The sequence below is a fragment of the Vulpes lagopus genome, chromosome 10, assembly GCF_018345385.1.
Source record: "Vulpes lagopus strain Blue_001 chromosome 10, ASM1834538v1, whole genome shotgun sequence".
NCBI lineage: Eukaryota > Metazoa > Chordata > Mammalia > Carnivora > Canidae > Vulpes > Vulpes lagopus.
In genome coordinates, this window is record NC_054833.1 from 40,730,289 (window position 1) to 40,754,905 (window position 24,617).

Genomic DNA, 24,617 nt, shown 5'->3' on the forward strand with positions numbered 1-24,617 from the left:
TAATAGTACAGTTTGTAGATCACCTAATAGCCACCAATATGATGGTTAAATATACTGTAATATGATCATAAATGGAATATCACAGAGCTGATAAAAAATAAGTCAACTTTATATATCCTGATGCAGAAAAATCCACAATAGACATTGTTCAGTTAAAAAAAATGTAAGGCATACAACAAAATGTATCACAAATTACATTTCTGTGTGTTCCATACCTCCCCACCAAGAACAGATTTGCTAATATCATTATATTCATGGCTAACTGTAGTGATGGCCAGAGGACACAAGTTAGTGAAGATTTAGTTTTTACTTCATGTTGTTTAGTATCGCTGTATTTAAAAACACACACGTAGGGGATCCTTGGGTGGCTCAGTGGTTTGGCACCTGCCTTTGGCCCAGGGCGTGATCCGGGAGTCCCAGGATCGAGTACCACATCAGGCTCCCAGCATGGAGCCTGCTTCTCTCTCTGCCTCTCTTTCTCTCTCTGATATACATAAATAAAATCTCTAAAAACAAAAACAAAAACAAAAACAAAAACCACACACGTATTATAAAATAGCATCACTGTATTTAAAAAACATTACAAAAATTTTAAAGTATATACATTAAAAAACAAACAAACAAGCATGGCTTGAGAAAAGAATTGTCCTGGTAGCAATGGAGAGTAAGAGACTGGAGGCAGGATCCAGCTAGCAGGCTACTGCAATAGTTCAAGCAAGAGAAGATGAGTATTAGGGCTAGCACTGTGTAGGTCAGGATGAAGAGAAAGAGCTGGCTCCCAGGAGCATCTTGCAGGTTAGAATTCCAGTTTGGATGAGTGACTGGATATGCGGATGAAAGCAGGAAAGGATGATGCCTAGGATTTGGGCTGAGAACGATTTCGCGCTTGGAATCACCCCCATCCCCAGGTCCACCCATTCCTCCAGTAGCTCCTGGAAGGCTGAATGGATGACATCTGCCTGAGTCTCAGCCAGATAAGCGGATATACATGCTTTCCTACACACCACACTTTGGAAAAGAAAGAATCCCATCAACATTCTCTGCCTTTCCTTCCTGCCAATGAGCAGCAGAAATGCCTCCAACATAAAGAAAATGTTTCCGTTTTTTTCCTTTTCCCATCTAAGTGTTGAATTTCTCTTCACTCTGGAGTAGCCTGACCCAGAGTAGCTACAGGCCGCTGTATTTACATGCAGCTCTATTGGCTGAAGCCAGCTGGCAAAGAGTGTTGGGTAATTGTCAGCCTCTTCAGACGAAGTTAGGGAGATTATGAACTTGTAAATCAGGAGACAGGAGCTTGCTTACAAAGCAGCTTTGCCCAAGAAGATGGGTCTTGACTTTGGAAAGTTGAGATAGAGGTGGCTTCAGACAGCTGTGGGATCTTTGCCTCTCCCTTTTTTCTTTTCCAAAAGCCAATAAAATAAAATTAAAATATGCTAACTCTGCTCACATTCCACAAGGATGAGTCTTGTTTATCCCTAGGCACAGCTATACCTGCCAAAAAACTGCTAATTCGTTTTCCCTTTAGCGGACAGACTGAGTCAGGACTCAGGGGGGCTATTCTCACCTCTCAGGCAGCCCTTTCTGGCGCTCCCCTGACTTTGTACAGACTGAGAAGCACTGAACTTAGCCAAGCGAAAACCCTGAGCCCAAAAATCCAAGCAGCCCCACAGCCTGTGCTTTCAAGCATCTCTGCCAGGGGCTGCTGCACAGGAGACAGGCGTGAGCAAGATCTTACCAGCAGACAGGACTTGCCCTTCAGGGAAGACCGCAGCCCTATTCTTTAGAAACTAGCAACTCACCTCTCCAACTCCAATCGCTCTTGAGAAAAGAGGGAGCCACCAGCAGTTATACCACTCTCACAAAGTTCCTCTGCTCTACATCTTCAATCTCTTCTCACCCACTGCCCAACCCAAAACTATATGAATCAAGTATTTTATGTTCTGTATTCTGATGCTTCAACATCTGGGGTGACTACCCACCCCAGGGTTAACTGATTCCTACAGATTTATACACCATTCACCCAGAAGTGCACCTTTCAACTGCAAACCAGTCAATCTAATTTAATCCATATAATTTACCAATCCCATTTTTAGCTAAGCAATCTGATTGGATGGAACCCACATCATCAATCATCTCCTTTATCTGGTTCTCTCACTCCAGGCTACTAGCCATCTGCCCTCATCATCACAGGGTCAGGTATCAGCTAATGAGAGTCACTCCCGGAACCCACTGAAATTATTCAAACTAGCCAATCCTAAACCTGCTTATCCTGTCTCACCCATTCTTGCCTACAGAACCCCCTCTCCTTCTTATGCCTCCTGACCAAGCCCAGTGCTTCCCTGAATGGCCTCCTATGGATCATGTATCCCTCCTCTTAGGATCTGTGAATATAACTACCTTTTCAATGGCAGTCGTCTCCTGATCTGTTGGCCTTGCCATACCTAAATAACAACAAGACTTATATTTTTTAAACAACGACCTCAGACTTCAGCTCCTACCTGTTTCTGGGACTATCCTCACCAGATGACCTCCTTACTGCTAATTCTAATAGATATGATATAGTCTTGACTTGACATCCTGAGCATTTTCTCACTGAAACATGCCCATTTCGATGATGTGTCCCTCTACTGGCACTCCTTCTCATACTCCTTTGCTGCTATTCCTTAAATATTGTGCTCCTTAAGATCTTGTCTTAGGCTCTGTTTTCTTTTAAGCCTACAATGCTCCCTATTTGCCAACACCTGCCAGATATCTACCTTCCACTCAGACCTCACTTCTCAGCCCCAAACTGGACCTCTCCATATGTATGTCCCAAGGTACCTCAGCTCACCATGGCCAATACTAAATTCATGATCTTCCACCCCAAAGTTGCCTTGTCTCTTCTCATCCTTCAGAAAAGCCACACCAAAAATCTGGGAGTTCTTGCAATCCTCACCATAGAAAGTGCCTATATATTATGAATTCTCCAACATGGGTCTCCCTCACCTGTCCTATCTCCTCCATTTCCTCTGCTCCTGCCCTATTTCAAACCCTCAGCCCCCTCAACTGAACTCCTATGTTCCTAGTTGCTCTATACCCATTTCTGTGCACACTTCCAATCCTACACTGTTGCCCTGGTCTCCACTCATCTCTCCAAAATGCAAGTCTCATCACACTTCTTCCCTACTTTAGAGCCTTCCACGGTTCCCCACTGCTTACTGGATAAAATCTAAAATCTTCAGCCTTATAAATCCAGTCTCTTGTGTTCTGGCTTCTTCTCCCTCCCAAACCATATCTCAGGTACTACCCCTCTCCTCCTCCCACTCCAAGCTTGAGCCACATAGAACTTCAGAATATGCAGTTCCTCAGAAATACTTCCCTCCTTTATGCCTTTGCTTCTGAGACACCCTCCATTGAGAGTACCTTCCTTCTTCTTTCCAGAAAAACCACCACTGCTTTCTCCCAAACACTCTTAGAACACCCTCCTTTTTGCCTCATAGGCAGCACCTACAATATTTAGGTAACTCTTAATTAAAATGTCAAAATTTTAACATAAAGAATATTAAAATCAGCAAGATAAAAGCAACTAATTACATATAAAAGAAACCCCATAAAGTTATTGGCTGATTTTTCAGCAGAAATTTTGCAGGCCAAAAGAGAGTGGCAAGATATATACAAAGTGATGAGAGGAAGAAAACCCACAACCAAGAATGTTCTACCTGGAAAAGTTTTTATTCAGAATTGGAGGAGAGAGAGTTTCCCAGACAAAAAATTTAAAAGTTCATCCCACTAAACCACCCTTAAAAGAAACATTAAAGGGACTTCTTTAAGAGAAAAAAAAAAGATCATAACTAAAAGGAAAAAAAAATTTTTTTTAATAAAAAATAAATAAAAGGAAAAATTTCACTGATAAAAGCAAGCATATAGTAAAGGTAGTAGATCAATCTCCTATAAAGCTAGTATAGAAGTTAAAAGACAAAAAAAAAAAAGTTAAAAGACAAAATTAGTAAAAATCAATCATATCTATAATAATTAAATACATAAAATGATGTAAAATATGATGGCATATACATTGATAAAGATAGTAAAAATGTAGTGCGTTGAGAATGTGTTTGAACTTAAGTGATATCAACTTAAAATAGACTTAAATACATAGGATATTATATGTGAACCTCATAGTAATCATAAACCAAAAATGTATAATAGATACACAAAAAATAAGAGAAAGAAATCCAAGCATAGCACTAAAGAAATTCATCAAATCAAAGGGAAGAGAGCAGGAGAGGGAAGTGGTACAAAGAATTACAAAAATAACCAGAAAACAATTAACAAAATAGCAATAAGTACATACCTATCAAGAATTACTTTAAATATATGGGGATCCCTGGGTGGCTCAGCAGCTTGGCGCCTGCCTTCAGCCCAGAGCATGATCCTGGAGTCCCGGGATCGAGTCCCACATTGGGCTTCCTGCATAGAGCCTACTTCTCCTCTGTCTGTGTCTCTGCCTCTCTCTCTCTCTCTCTCTCTCTTTCTCGTCTCTCATGAATAAATAAAATCTTAAAAAAATAAATAATTACTTTAAATATAAATGGACTAAATGTTCTAATCAAAAGACATACGGTGACTGATTGGATTAAAAAATAAGACTAATCTATATGCTGTCCACAAGAGACTCACTTCAGACCTAAAGACACATGCAGACTGAAAGCGAAGGGATGAAAAAAGATATTCCATGCAAATGAAAGTGAAAAAAGCTGGGGTAGCACTACTCATATCAGACAAAATCAACCTTGAAACAAAACCAACTGGGGTGCCCGGGTGCCTCAGTGGTTAAGTGTCTGCCTTTGGCTCAGGTTGTGATCTTGGGGACCTGGAATCAAGTCCTGCATTGGGCTTCCCACAGAGAGCCTGCTTCTTCCTGTGCTTAAATCTCTGCCTCTCTCTGTGTGTCTTTCACAAATAAATAAATAAAATCTTAAAAAAAAAAGAACTAACAGAAGTCAAAGAAAGGCATGACATTGTGATAAATGGATCAATCCAAGAAGATATAACAATTGTAAAGATTTATGCACTCAACATAGGAGCATCCAAATATACAAAGCAAATATTAACAGACATAAAAGGAGAAATTGATAATAATATAATAATAGTAGGAGACTTTATCACCTCACTTACATCACTGGATAGATCATCCAGACAGAAAACAATAAGGAAACAGTGACTTTGAATGACACATTAAACCAAACAGATTTAATAAAATATATACAAAATATACACAGAACATTCCACTTAAAAATAGCATAATACACATTCCATTCAAATGCACATGGGACATTTTCCATGACAGACCACAGGGTAGGCTGCAAAATAAGTGTCAATAAATTTAAGAATAAAAACATATCGGGGATCCCTGGGTGGCGCAGCGGTTTGGCGCCTGCCTTTGGCCCAGGGCACGATCCTGGAGACCCGGGATCGAGTCCCACGTCGGGCTCCCGGTGCATGGAGCCTGCTTCTCCCTCTGCCTGTGTCTCTGCCTCTCTCTCTCTCTTTCTCTGTGTGTGACTATCATAAATTTAAAAAAAAAAGAATAAAAACATATCAAACATCTTTTCCAACCACAGTAGTATGAAAACAGAAGTCAGTTACAAGAAAAAAATTGCTAAAAACACAAACATGTGGAGGCTAAACAACATGCTACTAACAACCAATGAGTCAATGAAGAAATCAAAGAGGAAATCAAAAAATACCTGGAGACAAATGAAAACAGAAACACAATAGTTCAAAATCTTTGGGACACAGCAAAAGCAGTTCAAAGAAGGAATTTTACAGTGATACAGGCTTACCTCAAGAAATAAGAAAAATCTCATAAATAATCTAATCTTACATCTAAAGGAACCAGAAAAGAAACAACAAAGTCTAAGATTTGTAGAACAAAGGGAATTATAAAGATCAGAGTGGAAATAAATGAAATACAGATTTTAAAAAAAACTGGAAAAGATCAATGAAACTAAGAGCTGGTTTTCTGAAAAGATAAACAAAATTGATTAACCTTTAATCCAACTGATAAAAAAAAAGAGAACTCAAATAAACAAAATCAGAAATGAAAGACAAATTACAACGAATAACATAGAAATACAAAGGATTACAAGAAACTACTATGAAAGGCATCTGGATGGCTCAGTCAGTTAAGCAGCCAACCCTTGGTTTCAGCTCAGGTCATTATCTCACAGTCGTAAAATCAAGCCCCACAATGGGCTCTGGCTCCACACGAAGTCTACTTCAGATTCACCAACAAATTGGAAACTTGGAGGAAACAGATAAATACCTAGAAACATACAATCTTCCAAGATTAAATCAGGAAGAAAGAGAAATTCCAAATTTGTTCTTTGATCCCAGCATTACCTTAAACCAAAGACATTACAGAAGGGAGGGAGGGAGGGGGGGAGGGGGGATGCATGGGTGGCTCAGTAGATTAAGCATCCAACTCTTGATTTCAGCTCAGGTTTTGATCTCAGCGTTGTGAGTTCAAGCCCCATACTGGGCTCCATGCTGGGTGTGGAGCCTATATAAGAAAAAAAGAAAAAAGAACTGGTCCATATTCTGGATGAACACAGATACAAAATTCCTTAACAAAATATTAGCAAACTGCATTCAACAATACATTAAAAGGATGATTCAACCACAATGAAGTGAAATTCATTCCAGGGATGCAAGGATGGTTCAATAACCACAAATCAGTCAATATGATACTCCATATTAACAAAATGAAGGATAAAAATCATTTGGTCATCTCAATAGATACAGAAAAAGCATTTGAAAAAATTCAGCATCCATTCATGATAAAAACTCTCAACAAAGCAGGTATAGGGGGAACAGACCTCAACATAATAAAGGCTACATATGACAAAGTCACAGCTAACATCAACTTAATGTAAAAAGCTGAAAGTGTTTTCCCCAAGATCAAGAACAAGACAATGATGTCCACTTTCACCACTTGTATTCAACACAGTACTGGAAGTCCTACCCATAGCAATCAGATAAGAAAAAGAAATAAAACACATCCCAATTGATAAGGAAGAAATAAAACTGCCACTATTTGCAAATGACATGATATTATATATACAGAAAACCCTGAAGACACCATACACACCCATACACACACACACACACACACACACACAAAATCTCTTAGAACTAATAAATTCAGCAAAGTTTCTGGATACAAAACTAATATACAGAAATCTGCTGTGTTTTACACATCAATAATGAACTAGCACAAAGAGAAATTAAGAAAACAATCCCACTTATAATTGCATCACAAATAATAAAATACCTAGGACCAAATTTAACTGAGAAGGTAAAAGAATTGTACTCTGAAAACTATAGGATGTTGATGAAAAAAACTGAAGATGACTCTAATAAATAGAAAGATATACCATGTTCATGAACTGAAAGAATTGATATTGGTAAAATGTTCACATTACCCAAAGCAATCCACAGATTCAAAGCAATCTGACCTAGGAATAGATCAATGCTCACTGTGGCAGCACATATACTAAAATTGAAACAATACAGAGATTAGCATGGCCCCTACACAAGGATGACACACAGTGCAATACCTATCAAAATACGAGTAGTATTTCTCAAAGAACAAGAATTAAAAAAAATCCTAAAATTTGTTTAGAATCACAAAAGACCTTATATAGCCAAAGCAATATTGAGAAAAAGAACAAAACTGGAGATATCACAATCTCAGATTTCAGACTCTACTACAAACCTATAGAAACCAAAAACAGTACAGTATTGGCACAAAAAATAGATACACAAATCAATGGAACAGAATAGACAGCACAGAAATAATCCCATACTTACTGTCAATTAATCTTTGACAAGGGAGGCAAGAACATACCAATGGATAAAAGACAGTCTTCTGTAAGTGATGTTGGGAAAACTAGATAGCTACATGCTAAAGAACAAAACTGGACCATTTTTTCAAACCATATACAAAAATAAACTCAAAATGGATTATGGACCCAAATGTAAGACCTGAAGCCATAAAAATCCTAAAAGAAAACATAGGTAGTAACCTCTTATACATCAGTCCTAACAATATTTGTTTGAATCTGTTTCCTCAGGCAATGGCAATAAAAGAAAAAATAAACAATTGGGCCTACATCAAACTAAAAAGCTTTTGCACAGTTAAGAAAACCATCAACAAAATGAAAAGGTGACCTAGTGAATGGGGGAAGATATCAGCAAATGACATATCTGATAAGAAGTTAATATCCAAAATATAAAAAGAATTCATACAACTCATCTCCCAAAACAATCAATGTCACTAAAAAATGGACAGACAACCTGAATAGACAGGTTCTTAATTTCTCAACAAAGACATGGCATGTCCAACAGACACATGAAAAAGACGTTCAGAGCAGCCCGGGTGGCTCAGCGGTTTAGTGTCGCCTTCAGTCCAGGGCGTGATCCTAGAGACCTGGGATCGAGTCCCACGTCAGGCTCCCTGCATGGAGCCTGCTTCTCCCTCTGCCTGTCTGTCTGTCTCTGTGTGTGTGTGTGTGTGTGTGTGTGTGTGTGTGTGTCATGAATAAAGTCTTTAAAAGAAAAGAAAAAGATGTTCATCATCACTAATAACAATGAAGTCACAATCATGATGTCACCCCACATCAGTCAGAATAGCTTGTATCAAAAAGACAAGAAATAACCAACGTTGGCAAGCATATGGAGAAAAGGGAACCCTAGTACACTGTGGGAGGGAATATAAATTGGTGCAGCCACTATGGAAAATAGTATAGTGGTTCCTTAATAAATTAAAAACAGAACTACTATATGATCCAGCCATTCCACTTCCGGGTATTTACCCAAAGTAAACAAAACACTAACTTGAAAAGATATATGCACCCCTATGTTTACTGTAGCTTTATAATAGCCAGAATATGGAAGCAACCTATGTGTTCATTGATAGATGGTTGGGTAAAGATATAGTATATATATACATGATGGACTATTAGCCACAAAAAAAGAATGAAATATGGATGGTATTATGCTAAGTGAAATAAGTCAGACAGAGAAAGATAAACACCATATGATTTCATGTATATGTGGAATCTAAAAAGCAAACAAAAAAAAACAAACAAACAAACAGACATAAATACACAGAACCAAGTAGTAGTTACCAGAGGAGAGGGGGATGAGGGAATGGGCAAAACAGGTAAAGGGAATTAAGAGGTACAAATTTCCAATTATAAAATAAGTAAGTCACAAGAATGAAAAGTACAGCATAGGGAAAATAGTCAACAATATTGTTACACCTTTGAATGATGACAGAGGGTAACTATACTTACCATAGTGGGTGTTTCATAATTTATGTAACTGTTGCAGCGCTATATTGTACACCTGAAACTATATTACACTGTATACTAACCGGAATTTAAATAAAACCTTTAAAAATATGTATGTAACCTACATGTCAATTCAAAATATAAATAAATAAATACATACATACGTACCATACATACATACGTACATACATACATATATACATACATACTGAGAAGTATCTTTGTGCTGGAACCTGGAGGCCCCAGAGATACAGCAATAAACAAGACAGACATGACCCTGACCTCAAGGCAGTGTCTATCATACCACCTTGCTTCCCCAGAAGTTGCCCTCTACCTCTCTAGCTCCACTCTCAACATAGTACATGAATAAAAAACCACCTGGGCAGGAGAGGGTCTATATGGCCCTCTTTTCATCTCCTATTCTGCCCCTAGGGTAATCTTTCTAAAGAATGCATCTATTGGAGATCCCTGGGTGGCTCAGCAGTTTAGCGTCTGCCTTCAACCTAGGGCATGATCCTAGAGTCCCAGGATGGGTCTGCATCGGGCTCCCTGCATGGAGCCTGCTTCTCCCTCTGCCTGTGTCTCTGCCTTTCTCTCTCTCTCTCTCTCTGTGTCTCTCATGAATAAATTAAAATCTTAAAAAGAAAAAAAAAAGAATGCATCTATCTGGCCATTCACATCCTTCCTGTAGATCACTGATGACTCCCCATCACCCACATCCAAACAGACAAGGGCTTTCTTGGCTAGCTCTTCCCCATTTTTCCACTGTCCCCTCTCAACATTCACTACCTCAGACAACCCCAAACTGCCTGCATTTTCCCACACTCACTTTGCTTTGCTTTGTGTCTGTGTTCATACCATCTCCTTTGTTTTAATGCCTTTGCTTCTCTTCATCTGGTTTGCTATCTATTGCTCTAAATCAAACCACTCAGACTAGTAATTCTGTGAATCAGCGGTTTGGTTAGGGATCAGCTGGAATAGTGCACAGATAGATGTGCTCCAAACTTAGTTGGCTGGGCTCACCCAAGCACTGTGAGCAGCTGACAGGTACACTGGGGCTAGATGCTCCAAGGGGGGCCCACATAGTGTCTAGCCAATGAGTGAGGTTGCCAGCTGGAGTATCCAGTTCTGGTCTCTCCCCATGGCTAGCCTGGACACCTCACATGGCAACTGGGTTCCAAGAAGCAAGCACTAGTGGGCAAGCACTTACGAAGTCTCTGCCTGTGGCAGATTTACCAAGGTTCCACTGACAAAAGCATGTTATACAGCTGAGTCCAGAATCAATGTGGAAGAGGTGTGACTCTGGGTGGGGTGGGGGGATTAACATAGCAATCTATCAGTCTGCCCTCTACCCCTACCAATGCACAGCCTTCCACATGTGAAATATATCCATCCTTCCCAAAACATCCAAAACAGTAACTATCCAATCATACACCAGGCCCAAAGTCCATGATCTCACAAGGTGCAGCAAGTTGTCCTGGGGTAAACTCCTCAGGTGCTCCTTTTGATCCAAAAACCTATGAACTAATAAGACACAATGTCTGCCTTCCACATGTGCCCAGCATACAGTTGTGAAGCAGGCACAGGAGATATGCAATAGATACTCACATTAAAAGGGAGAGAATAAGAGGTACGGGGAGATCACTGATTCAAAGCAATTCTGAAACCCAGCCAGGTTCTGTTACCAGGACCCCTCCTTGTTCACAGGGAGGCAGGGATGTTACATGAATAGTGTCCGGTTCTCCTTGGTTTCTTTTTTTTTTATGATTTTATTTATTTATTCATGAGAGACAGAGAGAGAGAGAGGCAGAGACACAGGCAGAGGAAGAAGCAGGCTCCATGCAGGGAGCCCGACGTGGGACTCCATCCCAGGCCTCCAGGATCAGGCCCTGGGCTGAAGGTGGTGCTAAACCTATGAGCCACCCGGGCTGCCCCTCTCCTTGGCTCTGCACTCTGAGAGGATTTTCTTTTCCATAAGAGAAGGCCCTTGTGAATAATGGCCAGCTTACTGCCCATGGTAAATTGGGGGCCCAGAGGCCTCTTTTCACTTTTTAACTATTTCAGTTCCTTTCAGTCCAAACTAAAAGTCTTTTCCAAAACAATACTCTTCAAGACTTCATAGTTTTTCTACGAGTATTACTGGATTCAATTCTTGCTCCAAAAGCCACGTACATAGTTAATTTCAAGAAGACTCTACTTCAAGGATGCCTGGGTGGCTCAACAGTTGAGCGTCTGCCTTTGGCCTAAAGCGTGATCCTGGAGTCCCAGGATCAAGTCCCACATCAGGTTCCCTGCATGGAGCCTGCTTCTCCCTCTGCCTATGTCTCTGCCTCTCTCTCTCTCTCTCTCTCTCTCTCTGTCTCTCTCTCTCTGTGTCTCTCATGAATAAATAAAATCTTAAAAAATAAGAAGAAGAAGAAGAAGAAGAAGAAGAAGAAGAAGAAGAAGAAGAAGAAGAAGAAGAAGAAGACTCTACTTCAGCTATAAAACAGCAGCTTTAATAGTCTTAGAAACCCTTTTGTTTAACTAAGAAGGTCTACTGGGCACCACCTTCAATCTTCTTGGGGATCTTAACAAAGGTTCTACAATCATACCCTTGATTTCATCTTTACCTTTAGGCCAGTTCTTACTTGGGGAATCTGCTACCTGCTGGAAAGACCAGAAATGAGAAGTAGATTTTTTTTCCAACCCAGCAAACTGGACAGAGATCCTTATTTAGCCCATCTCTCCCTTGTAACACCTGACATGCCAGCTGGAAGCACCCAGATGGCACTTTTGACGTCCCATCTCTACATCTCTCAAGCCAAACCCACAAATTCATTAGGCACTCCTTCTGCCAGTGGCATCAGAACTACATAACACTGGTTACCCTTAGTCCAAGCAGTTTCTAGCTCCCTTTCCAGGCACTTACAACTCTTGCTGCTTGTCGTTCAAGCCTTCACCCACCATCCTGTTCCGAACACCACATGTTTGGGTTTTTAAGACAGCACCACACTTCTAGATACCAATTTATGTATCAGATATCTATTGTTACACAGCAAACCACCTAAAACAATAGCTTAAAGCAACCACCGTTTTGTTACACTCCTGAATTCTGTGGATAGATCAGTCCCTGTCCCACAACATCTGGGGCCTAGATTGAAAATTTAAGCAGCTAGGTGGATAATTCAAACAGCTTTGGTGCTGTGATTATCTGGAGGCTTCTTTATCTACGTGTAATGAATGCCATTCCGTGATTAGTGCTTCCTTACCGCATGGCCTCAGGATATCAGGCATTTTATACAGTGGCCCTAAGAGGGAGTCTTCCAGCAAACAAAATAAAAGTTATATGGCCTTTTAAGATCTAAATTCAGAAGTCTTGGGACGCCTGGGTGGCTCAGCAGTTGAGCGTCTGAGGGCGTGATCCTGGAGTCCTGGGATCGAGTCGCACATCGGGCTCCCTCCATGGAGCCTGCTTCTCCCTCTGCCTCTCTCTCTCTCTGTGTCTTTCATGAATAAATAAATAAAATCTTTTAAAAATAAATAAATAAATTCAGAAGTCTTTTAGCATCACTTTTAGCATCACTTCTGCCGTATGCTATTGACTGAAGCAGTTACGTCTCCATTGAGACTCAAGAGAGGACACAGACATCACTTGATGAAGCCATACCAAAGAACTTGTGCTCATGTTTTGGAACCACCTTAGTAGGCTTATCTGGGATGGTTTATTTCTGTTCTATGTGGCGTCAGTTAGGATTACACATGCTTTTGTGATCATGTGGCAGTCAACTGGGGGCTAGCTGATCCCAAATGGTGGTTGATATAAACTGAGACACCTCAGTCCTCCACATGTCTAGCTCAAACTTCCTCACACGGCAACTGAATTCCACGAAGGCAAGTCTCAACATACAAACGCTTACTACGCTTCTGTTTGCATCCCATTAGCCGATGGCCCATTGACCAAAACAAGTCACATGGCCAAGCCCAGAATAAATGTGGATGGGAATCACACAAAGGGCATGGGTACCGGGATGCATGATTCATTGGAGACCGTTAACGTAACAATCTACCACACCTGGGCAACTCTCAATCATCTTTAAAGACTCAATTCATGTCTTACCTCCTCCAAGAAAGCCTCTCTGACTGGGGCATCACTTGCCCCACAATACTCTATACACATTCTACCTTTGACCTTACACTACTGCTTTCTAATCATCTCTATACCATTTCTGTCTCCCCCATTAGACAAGTCTTTGAAGGTAGAAATTGTGCTCTGTTGATCTTCGTAATTCCAGTGTCTAGCCCTGTGCCTAGAACATCGCACCTGAAACAAAAATATTTCTTAATTATTTAATTATATGTCCATGATAAAATTTTTAAAATAAATGTTAAGGGGTGGTGTCTAGATGGCTCAGTCAGTTGAGCCTCTGACTCTTGATTTCAGGTCAGGTCATGATCTCAGGGTCCTAGGATTGAGCTCCGTGTCTCTCTCCCTTTCCCCCTACCCCTCTCCGCACTCACACTCTCTAAATTAATTAATTAATTAATTCTTTTACATAAATAAATAATTAATTTAAAAAATGAAATGTCAAATATTATACGTCCATTGGTGCTTTGTCCTCTTGCCCTCTGGCCGGTGTTCTAAGAGATCACTCATTTTTTGTCCTACTCTCCAACCAAACGTGCACTTCTTCAGAGAGTGACCTCACTTGGGGAGTTGACCTCAACTAGAGAGTGGGAAAGGCAGCAGAGGGTAGAGCCCTTGATTCCAAGATTTTTGAATTTCAGAGACTAGTCACATTTCCAAAGAAATTTTCAGGTCAACAGGAAGTTACCAAATTTCTATTTTTGCCTTTGGACATTAAAAACACACATTCCTTCCACCACTGCCCCTTCAAAGCAGCAGAGAGGTACGACCTTAGCATGGAAACATAGGCCTTCCCAAGGAAGGGCAGCTATGTGGCATAAGCCCTCGATTAGTCCCAGATTAGGGCCCCACAGTATGTGTTGCCTTGACATGATAACATCTGGGGCACCTCAACAGCCTAACCACAAGTCTTCCTTCCACCTTAGTTTCTGCTATTAAGTTCCCTTAGTCAGTCAACCCTTCTTATCATGGGACCTAGGCATAGTTTTGGATTATCTCTGAACAGTGGGCCTCAGTTCCATGCCAGCCCACAGAATTATTCAGCAAGCCAGTGTTTAACTAACAAAGCCTGCCTCCCATTGCTCCTGTTCTGTTCACTGCTCATGTGCAACTTCTGTGTGTGGTATCCTCCTCTGGGCTGTGAGTATATGTGACTAACAAACTACTGTTCATCTCATCTGTCTGGTATCAAATGTCATGTGTTCAGCCATCTCTGACCCAAGGGTAAAAATCCCTCCCTTATCAATGGAGTAAAGAGGAGGTGATCAAAACAAGGTGGCAACCCCTACAGCTAGGTTTAGAATATCCTACACTGTCCTTGTTTTTCTTATTCACCATGGGCCAGTGCAATCAGTCTAGTAGCAGTCCAAAGGCCCAGCCTGGACGCAGTGGAGAACACTGTATGTGGAGTCAGGTCTAGGATATAGCTAGTCCTGGCAGTGCTCCAAAGTATCTGTCAGTCCTTTGACAAATCCTCCCCTCTTGGACCCCAGTTTCCAGCTATAAAATGATGGGATGGCTTCTATCACCTCTGTGATTCTGTAATGATTCTGTCAACACTATGATGGAATCAGCGAATAAGAAATAAATGGCTGGTAGTCCTCTGGTCATCCTAAAGGACTATGCATTTTTAGAGGAGTTTCTACCCCATGTGTCCCTAGCTGAGGCAACTAGAGATGATGAGAGAGCTAGTTCTAAGGAACCAACAGAACAGCCCCAGGATGTCAGGAAATCTTACTTTGGGTGGATTCCTCTAAACTCTTCCTGCTGTCAGCACCCTGATCCCGTCTTGTTAGCAAATGGGAGATTTTAAAATCTCCTCTCTTTCACCACAATTTGTTCCATCCCTGCCCCTAGACTGTCTCATTTGAACCATTAACTTCAACCAGCCAGAGATCTTGCTTTAGCAGACACACAACTGCCCTACCCTCTAGAGTCCACACTCCCCTCCCCTTCCTGAAGTAAAGTGCTTGGGGACCCAGAAAGTAGGCCATGCCCTCATAACCTTATCAAAATAGCACAGCTAGGTCTTCCATCCAACAACACTCAGAGACTCTGCCACAGAGTAGGAAACAGCAGCCAGGGTCCTGTCCAGCCAGAGCCTAGATATCTTCTGTAGTTAAGAGGCCTCTGGATATCCCCATGTTCTGCCAAAAAAAAGTACTGTCTCCAGTCCCATCTGTGTGTGTGTGTGTGTGTGTGTGAGAGAGAGAGAGAGAGAGAGAGAGAGAGAAAGAGAGAGGGAGGAGGGTTAGGCTCCAACCTATGCAACTGTGTTCTGATAAGAAAGACCTCTCAGACTGAGAATCAGAATGCTGCTAACCAAGAGAGGACACATGCATGCAGTGACAGGGAGAAGGGCCCCCTTCTGGGTTTCTGGAATGTAGTGAGAAGATGAATGAGCAAGATGAGGTGGTGGTGAAGGCGAACAGCCAGGAGCTAGGACGTCCAGTGCCTTAAAAATCATCCTACAGACAATGAGAAGCCAGGTGACCTGATCTACAAAGAGGAATAGTCTTGCCAGACCAGTGTTCTGTACTTCCCAGGCCCTGGGGAGCTTGTGAAAAGTGCAGACATAGGCAGCAGGACTGCTAGACTAGGGAGATCCCAAGTGGGCAGGGAAAACTACATTTTTCATACCCTCCCCTCCACCCCCAGAGCTTCTGTTCTTTACCACAGCGAATGGCCCCTAGACTGGACCATCCTTGAAGCTCATTCCAGTTAGAAAGGTCCATCACTCTGTGTTCTGGGAGGTCACCTAACCTCCCAGGGAGGGAGAGGGAAGTGAATCTCCCACTTGCTGGCCCAGGGATGACTTCCAACAGTAGCACTGCGGTAATGGAAACTGCAGTTAAGGTGCCAGGACTGACTTCTGTGAAGAAATAGGAGAATGGGCAGGCAGGCGGCAGAGAGGCAGGGCTAGCCCACAGGATGCCCTGGCCAGAATTCACCAAGAGGCCATGAGGATGCAAATCAAACAAATAAACGTTCAAAAAACAATCCACTTCACCTGTCTGTGGGAGAGACAAGTCATTGGCACTGGCCATGAAAAATAAAATAAAATAAAAAATCCGAGGGCTTATGGTGACTTCAAATTGATAGGGCGAGGGCAGGTGCCCCATGGGATTTAAGGCTGGTTTCCTCTATTCCCCTTTCCCACAGTTCCACAGCAGCCCCTCCCACCTGGCTGGGATATAGCCCATAGAGTGGCTCAGGACTGAGGACATGGGGTTCCACAGCCCAGACCAATCGGCCAGGCCTGCCACTTACTAGCCATGAAACAGGATGGGGAGTAGAATGGGATGGACCCAGCATATTGGTGTGGGGTCAACATAGCCATGGATGTAATATGCCCAGCACAGTGGAAAACAGTACCCCTCTTGTTTGAAGACCAAACAAGCAGACACTCCCCAGGAACGAGGAATAGGAAAGGGAGTGTCAGGAGAATATGAGAAGAACCTTCTGGCTGTCTGCTCCAGGAGGGGCCAGCCCAGGAACTGAGGAGGACTGAGTGCCCCAGAGCAAAAGCCCCTGAGGGGTGGGGCGTCCTGGGATGGATGGGGGAGTGGAGCAGGGCTCAGGACCAGGAAGGACAGGATGCAGGGCCTGCCTTGCTTCTGAAGGGCTGCTCCAATGTGGAAAAACACCCCACCATCTTCCTTTGGGGGAAAGCCTGGAATATTCCAACTCCAAAACTTCGCACTGAGGCTGCAGGGAGGTGGGCTCCAGCAGAAAAGGAAAGGAGGAGGCGTGAGGAGGCGTGGGCACGGGCCAAAGGGGCGGGTTGCTGGCCTGCAACCTCCACTCCTTATTACCCCTCGGTTTTCCCACAGGCTTCTGAAGCCTAGGTCAGCAGAAGGGGTTAAAGCCTTAAAAGGGGAGCAATCGTCTTGGGGTTTCTGGGAGGCAACTAGCGTTCCCGGCACTGCCCCACCCTGATCCTCGGGGCCCTGAACCCTCCCATCCCGGCGCGGCCTGCCAGCCCGAGGGTGAGGTCCCCCTTCTGCGGCAGACGGCGGCTCCTGCATCCCCACCGCCGCCTCCCCTGCCTCCCCCTCGCTCTGCCAGGCTGCCTCGCTCCCCCCTCGGCCCCTGATTGGCCGCGTCCCGGGCCCTCCCCGCTCCTCCACTCCCACCCCCGGTGAAAACTGCGGGCGCGGGCAGGGAGCTGCAGCTGGAGGCGGCGGCGGCCGGGGAGGCTGCAGCGGCGGAGGACCCGAGCCCAGGTGCGAGGGGAGCCGGGCGGGACCCGGGGCGCCGGAGAGGCCCAGGCTTCGGGGAGCAGGTTCGGGGCGCCCCGCGAGGAGCCCCGCGGTGCTGGGGATGGGGTCTGCCTCCAGGCAGCGGGCCGGCCCGCCGCACCCCGCCCTGCGCGCAAGGCGCCCCCCCTCCCCGGCTTTCACCCGCCCCAGGGCCGCCGCCTGGGCCGGGGCGCAGAAGGGGAACCGGCACGAAGGGCGCCGAGGACAGCCTCGCATCCCGCTCTCCACGCAGGCGTCCCCAAACCCAGCTCGCGGGGGCGTGGGGCGGGGCGTGGGGCGGGGGCGGTGAAGCTGCGGGAGGCCGCGGATGACCGGAGCTGGGGGGCTCTCTGCCCCGCGACCCCGCGGGGCGGGCTGGGTGCGGGCGCCAGAGGACGGGAAACCGCAGTGCCGCGGGCGGGGACTGGAAGGCGGGCGGACGGGGGAGGGGAGCGGGGAAGGCTGAGGGGGGAAGGGGGGCCTCAGTTGGGAGGGGAGACGGGTGGAAGACGGAAGCGGAATGAGGGTCGGGCTAGTGGAGGGGGGGCCGGGAGCGCAGAACTTCTCCGGGTTCTGGGCTGGGGACACCTGGCAGAGGAAATGCAAACCTCTGTGCCTCCCCGCAGCTCTCCACCATCCGTTGGCTCTCCATCCCTCTCCAGCCCCAGCCCTATTTCTTTCCGGTTCTGGCAGAGGCGTCCCCTTTTCCCTCCTAGATCTCAAGCTCACACCCCTCCTCCATAACTCGTGGTCTGCAAACCAAAGCCAGATGCCGACTCCCTGTTCCCCGACAGCACCCCCACGGCCCTTTTGGTTATATTTCCCAGAGTGTACAGACTGCAGCCCGGGGACTGTGGGAACCCCAGCATCCTCCCCACCCCCACCCACGGATGGCCTTGGATGCGCCAGCGGTGCACCTGGGCACAGGCATCAGGGCAGGGCCCCTCCTGTGTGGCCTCTCCCTGGCCAGCACCAGGGCAGACAGGCCAGGCTCCCTGCTCTGTGTCACCAGGATGCTGGTCCAGACTAGGCTTCGAAAAAAAGGGAGGGCACAGAGCTTAGGCAGGGAGTCTATTGAAGCCGGACTGGAACACTGCAGGCCCAGGAGGTCTGCCCAGAGAGCTGGACATTTGGAAACATCTCGGTTCCTATGCAATCAGAGAACATATGCAATCAGAGAGCACTGTCACAGGCCCTTAGCTGTGTGCCAAGTACAGGCCCATCTGGAAGCACCTTAGCCACACAGCCCTTTCTAGAGGAGGGAAATTAACATTTGTGGCCTCGCTATGGAGCAGTCGTAGTGCGACATGATGTCAGTTTTCTTAATCCCCATCACAACAATCCTGTGGCCATCTAAAGCTCATTCATTCATTCACACACTCAGTATCTTTTGAGCATCTATTATACACCAGGAACTGTTTGGGCATTGGGGATTTTCTTCTGAACAAGAAACAGAAAAGTCCCCAAATGGGGAGTTCTTGTGTAATGGGTAGAGGTTTAAGTGTTGCAAGATAAAAAGAGCTCTGGAGATTGCCTGCACAACAATGCGAGTGCACCTAACACCACTGAATTGTACACTTTAAAAAGATTAAGATAGGGGCGCCTGGGTGGCACAGTTGGTTAAGCAACCGACTCTTGGTTTTCAGTTCAGGTTGTGATCTCAGGGTCCTGAGATCAAGCACCGAGGCACATCACGCCAGGCAGGGGGCAGGGAATCTCCAGATTCTCTCCCCCTTCCTCTCTTCTCCCCCTCCCTCCCTCCCTCCCTCCTCCCCTCTGCTCCCCACCCCCTTGTGCTGTCTCGCCCTCTCTCTAAAATAAATAAACAAGTCTTTTTAAAAAATGATTAAGATAGTTAAGATAGTGTGTTAGCTCTGCTTTGCCTCAATTAGGAAATAGGAAGTCTCTGCCTTCCTGAAGGGAAAAGGAAATGGTCCAAGTCACTACTCCAAGCTTTCCACACTGACACACACCATCATAGGGTGTGTTCTCCCTCCCCTTCCTTTCTTCCAGGGGGAAGGCACCAAGTGGCAGTGTCACATTCACTCATAAGTGGGAAGGAGGAACCCTAAGGCCATGCATGACTGCCATGGTCATCATGGCATGTGTCCCAGAGGCCCCCAGCCCTAGTAGTAAGTGTGGACACACCTGCCCTATCTCTTGGCTGATTCCCAACCTGTCCAACCCCCAGATCAAGGACTGAGCTCTCGGCACCATGAACCCCACCATCGGCTTCGCTCTTTTGCTGACAGGTACTGGGTAAGGGGCAGGGCTGGGATTCCAAGCACCTTGGCTTCCTTCCCTTTAGGGAAGCTAGCTTCTCCCTCCCAACCTCAGAGGCAGGAGGTGACTGAGGGAGAGAGGGCTTTTTCATCCCTAAATCTGCTGAGTAAGCTAATCTCTGACTGCCTAAAGCAGTTTTTTGAAAAATAGCCCACTGAGTCTGCCCTGGACTGAGTTGGAATCTCCAAACGGGAACCAAGAACCTACATCAACTCCCCAGAATCTCCTACCCCCTGAGGACACCCAGGACTAAGGAAGATGAGGGAGGGAGGGCTGGGTCTGCAGTGGAGGAGCTGAACTGACTCTGCAGGGACCTCTGGGATAGGGAGAGGTGCCCAAGGCACAGAACCTTGTGCTCTTCCTGTCTAGGCCATTCCCTGCTGTTACAGTGGGTGGGAGGCCCCCTGCTCTGCAGGCCCCCCAACTTGGGAGTGGGCACTGCTGGTGCCAGTCTTGCAGGTAGCCCGTGGACAAAAGGTGACCAGCCTGACAGCCTGCCTAGTGGACCAGAGCCTTCGTCTGGACTGCCGCCACGAGAATGCTACCACCTTGCCCATCCAGTATGAGTTCAGCATGACCCGGGAGAAAAAGCAGCACGTGATCTACGGCACTGTGGGGGTACCAGAGCACTCATACCGCTCCCGAACCAATTTCACCAGCAAGTACAACATCAAGGTCCTCTACTTATCCGGCTTCACCACCAAGGACGAGGGGACATACACATGTGAACTCCGGCTCTCTGGCCAGCCTCCCATCACCTCCAGCAAGAACGTCACTGTGCTCAGAGGTGAGGCAAGCTCTCAACAAGGCCAAGTGAGCTGGGAGAGGGAGGCGATGGTGGCTAGGGACAGCAGCAGTCCCCTTGAGCCGGGCTGGAGGGGAGAGGAGCCCTAGCACCTCTCTCCCCCTCCCCCCAGCTCGCTGCCTGGCGCCCTGGGGAGCCACTGCCTTCTGTGTGTATGGAGGGGAAGGCTTAAGGGTACAGTGAGGCAGGAGGAGTGGCGTAGCAGACACTTCTACCATGACTGGGCAGATCACCTGGGCTCCCCAATCCTCCTCCTCCCCACCTGGGAAACAGGGATGACACTACCTGCCTCACCCATAATAGTTTTCTTTTGAAGATGCTTGGTAAAGATTGATGTATTTGTTCAAGAGCCCAGGAACCTGCCAATGGGAAAGATAGTTGGTTCTACTAGAGCAGACGGGCGGTGGTTCCAGCTAAGACATCACGACTGCCAGCCTGCCCGAGGGAATGTGCCCTAGCTCGGGGCCTGTGCCTGTCTGAATGCTGGCCCCTCTTCATCCCCACCCTGCCCCTCCTCCCCATTCTCTCTCCACAGACAAACTGGTCAAGTGTGAGGGCATAAGCCTGCTGGCCCAGAACACCTCATGGCTGCTGTTGCTCCTGCTCTCGCTGCCTCTCCTGCAGGCCATGGACTTCATCTCCCTGTGACTGGCTGGCCAGGAAGCCACAAGGCCCAGTCCAGGGACCCTACTTTCTCTGAGTTGGCTGACCCCCTCCCCCCAGTTCCTCACACGTCTCGAGGAGCAATGGGGACCCCGCCCCTCCTAAGGAATCCCAGTGCTGCATGCATCATCTACCCACCCCTCTGCCCCACTGCCAGCCCACACCCTCTCCGCAGGCCACTGGCTGTCTTTTTTCTTTTGTACTCTTTGTCCCGGAGTCGCTTCTGTCTGGTTTCTCCTTCCTTTTCTTTGCGAGTTTGTGAAAAGGGAAGCCAGGGTTGGGGATGTGATGGAGCGTGAGGGCGTGTGAGGGGTAGAAGGGTAGAGGGGTACCAGGCCTGGGGGCGGCGGGCAGGGGCAGACATCCTTGCCCACCAGGACCAGAGGCCTGGGAGAGACCTGGAGGAGGAAGAGGAAGAGGTGGTGCATCTGGGCCTAGCATATCCATTGGCAGGCGAGGATGGTGCCTGAAGACCCCAGATGTGAGGGTGCTGCATCTGTGGCCCATCCCAAGAGGCCAGGATTGAGCATTTCCAGGAGCTTTCTCTGCCACAGCCAGAAGCTGTCCTTTTTTCACTGCAGAGGTCTTCTAGGGGCCATGGGCCTGGCGTGGTCCCATGAAAAAGCAGGTTCTGCCCAAGAGCCATGCTAATGGAGGGTTGGAGAAGGAGTAGGAGAGAGGGCCCATCATCCCTCTCCACTGGATGAGACTAAAACTAAAAGCCTACTGTCCCTCACTGCCTCAACCAGCAGCTGAGAGGGTAGCAGAGGACAAGCCTCCTCCTGGCCTCATCCAAGTTCCGGAGCTTCCAGAATGCTGGCCTGGAGGCAGGAAGCCAGGCCAGGTAGAGTCCCAGAGCAGAGAAGAATATGACCCAAGCATTTGGAAGGCTCTTACTTACCTCCCCCATCAGTGCCAGTGCCTGGTGGCTGAGGATTCAGACAGCCCTCTGCCCCACAGGTCTGGCCTCTGGGGGACCTGGGGAGGGAGTCAGAGGGGGTCTGAGGCAGCCCATGGAGCGAGACCTATATGTGGGACATGCCTCAACAGATGGCTTTCCCCAACACCCAGCTCCCTGCCCCCACCCCGGCAGCTATGCCCTGTCCTGTGACTGTGTGTAGTGCCACCACAGCTTATGGTATCTCACTGAGGAAAAAGAGAACTGCACAATAAAACCAAGCCTCTGGAGAATGCCTTCCTGCCTTTCTCTGCTTTGCTCGTCCGTCTGTCTCCAGGCCCGCCTCCCTTCCCTTAGCTGTGCATCTAGGAGATCAAAACTGCCACCTTGAACTGCCCCTCTCCTCTGCCTTCATCAGCCCTTCCCTGCCCCTGCTGCCTCCAGGGTCAGCATGGAGGCCATTGCATGCTGGACTTTTCAGGACCGCTCAAACATGGCACATTTGGCCAAATAAATGAATGTTCCATCTCTGCTGACTCACCTGGTAGGAACGACAGACAAACTTGCCAATATGTGGGCCAAGCCACGTGGCCCAATAGGCTAACAAGTGCTAAGGTGTAGAGTCTTCTTTTTCATCTTGGATCTGGTTGTTCTCAGAAATGCCCCCTCAAGTGACATATGCTAGACAGAAGGTAGGTATGGGGCACTGAGAGGAAGCATGGGAGGTGGCATGGTGGCAGCCCATGTCATCAAGATATAAGGACAAGCATCTCTTCTCGAATCCAATATGCCTACATCATGGACTGGGGGGAAGGGCAGGGAGAAACCACCACCGTCCATGTCTGGCTCCCTCCCCTAAAAATCAATGAGTACAATGTGAATGTCAATGGTCATCCTGGTGCTAGGAGCTAGAACGGGACCACAGGGTCTCCCAGAGAGCCTAACGGGCTCTGGGCTCTGCCAGGAAACTTGAGAGAAGTGGGTGGTGACTATCCAGAGGCTTGCTCGTTTGCTATTCCCCATGACATAGGCCCAGGTTCTAAATTCACGCCATTGGCTCCCACTCTTCCTGACACCTCCTATCAATGACCATGCCCTGCCAGTGGCCCGTGTAGTGACCATGCCCAAAGATGGCAAGAGAATCCTGCAAGTTGGAGACAGAGCTGCCTGTGTCACTAACCATGAGGCCCCCATCACTCAGCATGGTGCAGCCAGCCAGGGTCTCCAGAGACACCAATAGACACATGGTCCTCTTGCTCTGCCCTGCTTGGAGCTTTGAGTGTCATGCAAAGAAAATAAAAATAAAAAGAGCCTGCAGGGGCACCTGGGTGGCTCTGTAGTTGAGCATCTGCCTTCAGCTCAGGTCATGATCCCAGGGTCCTAGGATCAAGTCTCCCACTGGGGTCCCCACAGGGAGCCTGCTTCTCCCTCTGCCTATGTCTCTGCCTCTCTCTGTCTCTCATGAATAAATAATTAAAAATCTTTTTTTTAGTTCTTTTTTTATTTTTAAGATTTTTTAAAAATTTATTCAGAGAGAGAGAGAGAGGCAGAGGCAGAGGCAGAGACACAGACAGAGACACAGGCAGAGGGAGGAGCAGGCTCCATGCAGGGATCCCGACGTGGGACTCAATCCTGGACCTCCAGGATCACACCACGGGCTGCAGGCGGCGCTAAACCGCTAAACCGCTGTGCCACCGGGGCTGCCCTAAAAATCTTAAAAAAAAAAAAAAAAAAAAAAAAAAAAGGAGCCTGCGGGAGGTGGGAGGAAGGAGTTTGATTGCCATCCTTGGGGTAGTAAGAGTTAAAGCTGGAAGGACTTTCGGAAGGTACTTGGAAGCCAGTGTGAAGCCTCAACTCTGAGAATATGTAAGAACTTGGCACCTGTGCAAAGCCTCCTATGGGGCCTTTGTCAGGCCCTGGCGTGTGACTCCCCCAGAGTTCAGCAGCCACAGCTCTACAGGTGGAGATGCTGCTGCCCTCTGCAGCCACACTTGGGGGAGGAGAACCAGAGGCCTGCAGTGGGTAGGGCTGGCTTAGGGAGCCGCAGAAGTCATTAGAGAACCAGGGGCTCTAGGAAGGCAGAAAAAATGAAGAGGGGAAGGGGTGGGGGGGAGCCAAAAAGGGGCCTACAACCTAAAGTCTTGGCCATCAGGCCTCACAATATAAGCCAAGAAAGACCATGTGATGAGCCAGGGGAGCTGTGGGCTCTCAGAGGCAGGTCACAACCAGCCATCAGGTCCTCTCTGAGCAAGTCAGGAGGTGTTAG

At 46.7% G+C, this 24,617-nt stretch overlaps 2 protein-coding genes and 1 non-coding gene across 7 annotated transcripts in view; 2 read left to right on the forward strand and 1 right to left on the reverse strand.

Annotated features, from left to right (window-relative positions):
* Positions 1-24,617, reverse strand: part of LOC121499615 — a 200,425-nt gene that overhangs the window by 145,167 nt on the left and 30,641 nt on the right. For 3 of the 5 annotated variants that reach the window (XR_005990190.1, XR_005990191.1, XR_005990189.1), the window contains one exon: positions 6,131-6,541. The exons of the other annotated variants lie outside the window; for them this stretch is intronic. The gene's annotated coding sequence lies outside the window, so the exon portion shown is untranslated. Of the gene's footprint in view, positions 1-6,130; positions 6,542-24,617 lie in introns of those variants that run through there. 5 annotated transcript variants of the gene reach the window in all.
* LOC121501043 lies at positions 7,511-7,614 on the forward strand. The gene has a single exon (XR_005990492.1). It is a non-coding gene; the product is annotated as a U6 spliceosomal RNA (small nuclear RNA).
* On the forward strand, positions 17,535-22,879 carry THY1 (Thy-1 cell surface antigen). The gene is made up of 4 exons (XM_041770455.1): positions 17,535-17,687; positions 19,894-19,954; positions 20,437-20,772; positions 21,326-22,879. Exons 2-4 carry the CDS (start codon positions 19,918-19,920, stop codon positions 21,436-21,438), a joined length of 486 nt encoding a protein of 161 aa, XP_041626389.1. The 5' UTR covers positions 17,535-17,687; positions 19,894-19,917; the 3' UTR covers positions 21,439-22,879.